The sequence below is a fragment of the Syngnathus typhle genome, linkage group LG14 (assembly GCF_033458585.1).
Source record: "Syngnathus typhle isolate RoL2023-S1 ecotype Sweden linkage group LG14, RoL_Styp_1.0, whole genome shotgun sequence".
Classification (NCBI taxonomy): domain Eukaryota; kingdom Metazoa; phylum Chordata; class Actinopteri; order Syngnathiformes; family Syngnathidae; genus Syngnathus; species Syngnathus typhle.
In genome coordinates this window covers 1502451-1509329 of record NC_083751.1, presented here as the reverse complement: position 1 = coordinate 1509329, position 6879 = coordinate 1502451, and the positions used below count along the sequence as shown (strand labels likewise).

At 44.7% G+C, this 6879-nt stretch overlaps 1 protein-coding gene across 5 annotated transcripts in view; it reads right to left on the bottom strand.

The window, feature by feature from the left end:
* Window positions 1–266: 266 nt before the first annotated feature.
* The window catches only part of dennd1b (DENN/MADD domain containing 1B), a 66652-nt gene continuing 60039 nt past the window's right edge, over window positions 267–6879 (bottom strand). For all 5 annotated transcript variants that reach the window (XM_061297308.1, XM_061297304.1, XM_061297306.1 and 2 more), the window contains 3 exons: window positions 4845–4930; window positions 4325–4550; window positions 267–4248 (listed from right to left, as the gene is read on the bottom strand). In XM_061297308.1, coding sequence (XP_061153292.1) covers window positions 3544–4248; window positions 4325–4550; window positions 4845–4930 — 1017 coding nt within the window. In that variant the 3' untranslated portion in view covers window positions 267–3543. The remainder of the gene's footprint in view (window positions 4249–4324; window positions 4551–4844; window positions 4931–6879) is intronic.

Here is a 6879-nt window from a genome sequence, read left to right as displayed (position 1 = left end):
ATGTTCTGCACCTGCCGCACTGGGAAGTCTTCATCCATGATAGATTTCATTTCACAATGGCAAATCTATATTTGTAGGACATTTTGAGCTGCTGTCACACTTGTGTCGAAGTGAATGTAAATATAAAATCTGCTTAATTTATTTTATAGCTGTCTAATTTTTCTCGAGTTGTTTGTCCTTGAATAGAAAAAAAAAAACTCCTAGTAAAGAAACGTCTGTGACTTGACCCAAACACATCCAGCGTCAATTAAACCACATCATGCATGTTACATGAAAGCGTATTTATTTCCATTTCACAGTGCATACAAGATGTGCAGTTGTACCAGGTTTGTCATGGAAGAAAAAAAAAAGCCTCCTCAGACTGACCTCTGCTCTTTTCTCCACAACAAGAACATGCACGGAATCAAAAAGGTACGAGAAGTGATTCATGTCGATACTGCTACCGCACACATGTTGCATTTGAGATGTATGCAAAATGAGGTTAAACTACATTATGAAATGTTTCCGTCTGCATTCATTAATGCTACACAATTTCGGCCGCTGGCAGAAATTGCGGCAAGCACCAAAGAGGTTGCTCTCTTGCGAAATTTTTGGAAAGGTCAACTCCTCCACACTACTGTTGTGGTCGTCATTGTACAGCATTAGTGTAAACACTCACCATTATTTTTCATCTTACTCACAGCAGTAGTTATGATTTTTTTTTTTCTCCGTGGTTTATTTACAGCAGTCAATAAATGTAAAAAATAGCTTCTCCTACAAGGCAGATGATGTTAAATATTATAACGCAATCCGACGCAAGGCAAAAGCAACATATTTGCGTCATTCTTTTTTTTTTTTTGATTGACTTGCTAAATATTTAGATAAATATCAATAATTATGAATGAACCACAATCTGTCAAGCGAATAAGAACCGAGTCCGAACATGCGGGCAGAAATGAGAGTGAGGATTTAGGGCGGTATATCTTATATTATCGTTTCTTTTTTTAATTTTAAAAAATAATATCTAAAACATTCAAATTGGGTGTTATTTACAACATATAACACCAATTATATATTATTTCTGTAAAATATACTCAAGAAAAAAATACATGTCTAGTGAGCTGAAAATATTTTTTTAGTTTTGAAATGAAGACCTCTGAGAAAGCTTTTTAAATGCGTTTTTTTAGTTATTGTTGACAAAAAAAAAAAAACGAAGCTAATTTGCTAAAAAAAAAAAAGTAAACTAATGGAATAAAGAAAATGAAAAAGATGTCTATCTAGCAAAAGTAAAAAAACAAAACTAAATCAAATAAAACGCCAGGAGCTTCCTCCTGTCAGAAAAATATCACCTGAGTTCATTCCAGGTCATTTGGTTCAAACTACTTTCACTCATGAAACAATCAAAGGAGCATATGATGATTTCCACATTGCATACTCCTAGCGTGCTTTAATACTGTACCAGGTATACTCTTGTATTATTCTTATTATTATAATAAGGCACACCACACACAAACGCACACGCTCGACATGTGGCTTATTCCCATTAGAAACTAATTTGATTGTTCTTTTTTTTCCTTCAAGTAGTCAAAAGTATGACCTTTTCAGTTTTTTTTGGAAATGTTTGCATAGTCACGATGTGTTTGAACGTGTGTCAGTGAGTAGGGCCGCCGCCGCCGCCGCCGCTGTGAGCTTGACTCTGGATTTCGACTTTTTTTCATGGGAGTTACGAGGTCTGCTCGTTTCCATGCCCGCCCGCCAGCCACTTTACGAGCAAAGCGTTAACGGGGCAGCGGCGGCAATCTGAGAAATGGCCGCTGTTAAAGTGCCAGGCTGGCTGGCGTCTGGTTGAAATCACATGAACGGGAATAGCATCATACCAAGCTCGAGGGGGGGGGGGGGGGGGGGGGGAGTCAGACTCTCCACCTTCCATGGAGGTGGTATGCTCTGAGCTGCAGTACAATCAAACACGCTATCATCAGTGTGCGACTGGAAGCTGTCGGAGCCGTCGTGTACTAGTATGCTCTTTGTCACATACACTAGTAGCCCCCTGCACCATGCCGTTGTTTTACTAGTATGCCAAAGTTGCTCAACTAGTGAGCATACATGTTATACAGTCGTGGAAGGCAGTGGTAAAGAAAAGGAAAGACATCTACTAGCGCAACTTAATTGGTCTACTAGTGCGCTCAACTAGTGAGGCAAAAGTCTGCATGAGTTAACAACTGTGTGCCACTAGTGCTTCAGTGGTATTAGTAGCATGCAGATGTCCACTAGTGCAAACTTTTACTGCACTAGTTGTTTTTTGTAGTTGCCCTATTTGTGTGCAGAAGGCAGTGGCTGCTGGGAAAAAATTGGCGTTGGCATACTAGTAGGACAGTTACATGTTACTAGTGAGGAAAAACGGCACTAGTTGACAACTATGAGCTACGGTGTGTATTAATATATTCTACTAATATGCCACATTTGCTCTACTTGAGGACAGAAATGTCACATAGTAGTAGAACAAAACTTGACTAGTGCGTCCAAGTCGTTCTACTAGTGCAACGATCGTACTAGTACACGGGCACTGAAGAAAATGCAACTAACGGGATAGGAAATGGGAACAACACAAAAATGGAAGACACGCCAATAAGTAGAGTGCAAGCGACATGGTGCAGGATGAAAAAGGTTCTAAAAATAAAAAGTTCTTCTTCACATGGACGTCCCTTGTGAGCGTCTCCATGCGCAGTTGATTATCTGGAATGCAACTTTGACGAGCAGCTTAAAGCACATCATCTAGTCGGTATTCCGCCCGTCCACACAAAGACGCTTAAAGTACCCATCACGTCTGAGAGATGTCACGCACCATTGAGTACCTACGAGGCTCTCCGGAGATGAACACATCACAAGTCCGCTTAAGGCATGGTGACAAAGAAAGGGTGCTTACCAAGGCTCGCTGATTTTCATTTTCTTGATATTACTTGAAATACTTGTGGGGGAGGGGGGGGGGGCTCGATTTGTTCATCTGAAACGTGACGACCTTTGACATGACGATGGGACGGGACGTTGTCCGTCCCGTTTGGAGACATCTTTTCTGGAATGTGAAAAATGCAACGTGAGCGCTACTCTCAAAGTTGGCATTCCTGGTGTCATCATTTTTTTTTCTTTCTTGTTACTCAAAAGAAAAATGTGCAATTTGCAGGAGATTATACGGACAAAAGTCTTGGGACACGCCTCCTAATTGATCGATCGAAGATTGGACTGCCGAGACCATGTGGCTGTCATTGTGTCCCAATACTTTTGTCCATTGACAGGTGCATCTCAATTCGAACACGGTAGAACATTTTGAATAGTTGAATTCAAAACGTGGATTAAAATTTTGGTTTTCATGAGCTGTGAGGTACAACCATGAATAGAAATGACATCTTCCACCATTTGATTGAGATGCACCTGTAGCGTATTGCCAATGTGTTTTTACTTCTTGCATCAGTTGTAGAAACCAGTCCCTGGATAAGATCTTCTCTAGCAGTTTCTTTCACCTCCAGGTCCCGTCCTCACATTTCTCGCTAATTCTTCCCGCTGAAAAAGTTACGAGTGCTCTGCGGCTTTGCCCTGGTGGCTATTGTTGCAGTGAACCTGCGAGAGCTGCAGGCCGCTGTGGAGGACCGGTCCGACGCAGCACATGGACTCGATTTCCTCCAGGAGGCCTCGATCCTCCATGGACGCCCCCAGGCTTTTTGCGTGAACCGGACCCGGGGGTTCCTCCGTGTTGTCTTTCTCCCAGGGGACCTGCACAGAATTTCTGGCCCTGCTCTCCCTCTGCAAAGACTTCTCCTTATAGTGCTTCACCGTCTCCTTGGAGAGCACTTTTCTCCTCAAGATGCCGGTGGAGCCCGTCGGGTTCTGAGCCGGAGCGGGCTCGGTGCTGCTTTGGGGCTCGGAAACGGTCCGAGGGCGGGCCGCCGGCAGCGGGGAAGAGCTGGGAAGCGAAGCGGCGTGAGACAAAGTCGGCGACGGCGCTGTAATTGGGCGAGATGCTGACGGCGAGGCGGAGAAGCGGTCTCGCGCTTGTCTCCCCGGAGGTAGAGGACGTGGACCGGGTTGCTCTTGTGTGGCAGGCACAGGAGGCACGGGGGGTTTCTTCAGGCTGCTCTTGGTGGGCTGTCTGCGTGGGGACGGGGGGAGGTGCTTCCCGTGGACCGCGCTATCATCCTGACCCATGTTCCACCCCCCCTGCTCCCCCCCTCCATCGCAAGCCCTTTCCTCTGACGGCTCCGAGGCGTTTACCTTACTCTAAAAATGAACAGACAAAGAGGAATTATGGAAGAAATATGCTAACAACACAATCACAAGATGATGTGTCTCATACCGGGGCTTGGTAGTCCATGTCCTCCATGGACCTGAAGAAGTCCAGGCTCTTGGCTGCACTGAGCTTGCCTTGCTCCAAGGTGGTGGTGTTCAGAGAGTCCAGGATCTCCTCCAGCAGGTTCATCTTGCCTGATTGAGAGGGGTCCATGTCCAGTTCCAAGGAGTACGAGTCATCGCTGTCCTCCTCCGTGTATGACGGGACATCGCCGCTGTCCTCGGATGAGATCCTGCATTGGATTAAGTGAACATATTTCAGGGTTTCATTTTCTATTCATCATTTGATTATTTTTAGCTTAGTTAGATTAGATACAAAACAGTGATTTCATTATAGAAATGAGGCAAACGTTGGAATTGTATTGTCTGGTCATATAATAATGTCCACTTGGGGGCAGTACCATCATGACTTAAAAAAAAAAAAAAAAACTTGCCTGGAGCATCTTTTTTCCCCTTTTCACATTTTGTTCTTTTAAATATATTCTAGAGACAATATGGATGGTGGCTTTGTAACGCTCAGAACTTACTTGCTCGCACTGTCCAGCTCGTCATCATCAAGCCCGTAGCCGAGCTCTCGAGGGCCCATGCTCATGGGAGACTTGTTGAAGTTTTGCTGTGAATGGGAAGAAAAAAAAAATGCAAATGCAAAAATGAAAAGAAAAAAGTAAATAGAAGACGATTAGAGCAGTGCTACTCAATTATTTTCTGTTACGCCCCCCCCTAGCAAGAAGAAAACGATTCGCGCCCCCCCTCCCCACCGTGACTATCCTAACTTGTCTTGTAAGTCGTAAAATGTTGCACTGTCGCAAACGTGACAGAAGTAACAATGAGAGCGCCACTGCCCCCTGCTGTAGTAAACGCGCAATTACACTTTATTCTAGTACTGCCAAAAAAAAAGCCTGTTCCCCAGGGTCACACGCGCCCCCCCAGGAATAGCACCGCGCCCCCCAAGGGGGGCGCGCCCCACTATTTGAGAAGCACTGGATTAGAGGAAGCGATCTGGCTCGGCCTCGAGGGACAACGCTTGTTTTATTGGACCAGAACCAAAAGAATTGAGACTCTATTAGTCAAAGCGGGGTGTTTTTAAGCGTTTGATCAAATCGAGCATTAAGTCGCTGGTTCCGAGAGCAGGCCCGCCCGTGTAAGTGCATTAACGATCGGCGCGGTAACAAGTCGGCACATGGTATTTGTCAGCGCTATGTGCTGAAAGATCAGTATGTGGTGCCGTTTAGTGACACAGCGGGTTTAATAAGCCACCTGTGTAACGTGTTTAATGTGCGGGTTCAAGAAGAGACAGCAGCTTTACGCGGCAACACGGGACGCTCCCCATCTGCCGCGGGCCACTTATTAACATGGCCTCCACCATCACGCACGCACGCACGCACGCACATGTTCCTCCATCACCGGTGCAAGCGTGTGCTCCCCTTCTAATTGACGTTGCCCTCACATTTGTTTCGACTGTGGACAACAAACCTAGATTGCATGTAACCTCCTATGGAAAATTGAGGTTTCATTCAATTCTATTTTTATTCTCATTTCTATATTATATTTTTCTAAAATGATATGTTATTATTTTTATTATAATATATATTTATTATTATTTTATTATTTATATTATTATTTTATTATAATATATATATTTATTATTCTAAACTTTTTTTAAACATGATCCTGTGTTCAAGTGTGGTAATGATGTTCAAATGATGTTATACAAAAGACTTTTTGGAAATCAAACCTCTGCCTCGTTATTGATGAACACTTATGCCTACTAAGCTTCTGTATTTTCATTTGAATCAGGACGGTGTCACTTTTCTAAGGGTGGTACTAGTTGATTGCTCAAACTAGTCGAATGTTATGATGAGACTAATAGGACAAGTAGGACAGTCTGTTGTGAAGAAATATTTTTACAAGAGAGGGGGGAAAAAAAGAGTTAGTCGCTCATCTGGCATGCTGAATTGTCTCAGTACATGGACTCTAAATGGGCTATGAAGAACCTCAAAGAAACGCTGCAACAGTTTTCCATATTTTGCCAACCACACAATCAAAAGCCAGAAGAGGAATAAACACCCTCAGAGAGGTGCTTTCGAATCTTTGCTGCTCAGAAACCCGAGACGCAGCGATAAAAGATAAACACGGCGTGCGAAATCCTGCCCCGATGGGTGACGGAGAAAAAAACGGAGCCAAAAGAAAACCAATCCAAAGACGGCCACGGCGCCGCGGTCCGAGCCGGCCGGTCTTCATTAGCGGTGCCAGCCAGATGGGCGGAACGTAACGTTGGGCTGGCGTGGCCTCATTTGGGAGACGTCCAGTTAAGACGTGCGCAGTAGTCACTTAAGCCTCTCAAGTCGTGGACCTTAAGCGGGAACACATGTGGTGCCAGCGCTGATTGGCCAACTTCCGTGCTAGCTTGGAGCTATAATGAAAGAGATTTGAGAGAGGGGGCGGCTCCGGCCCAGGATCCCTAAACAGCATTTAATGGATTCCTGTGTCGGGGCAGTAAATCTGGGGCCAGGCTGGCGCGGCCAAGCAGAGCGAGCGCCCATGCACCTGTGTGCACGTCTT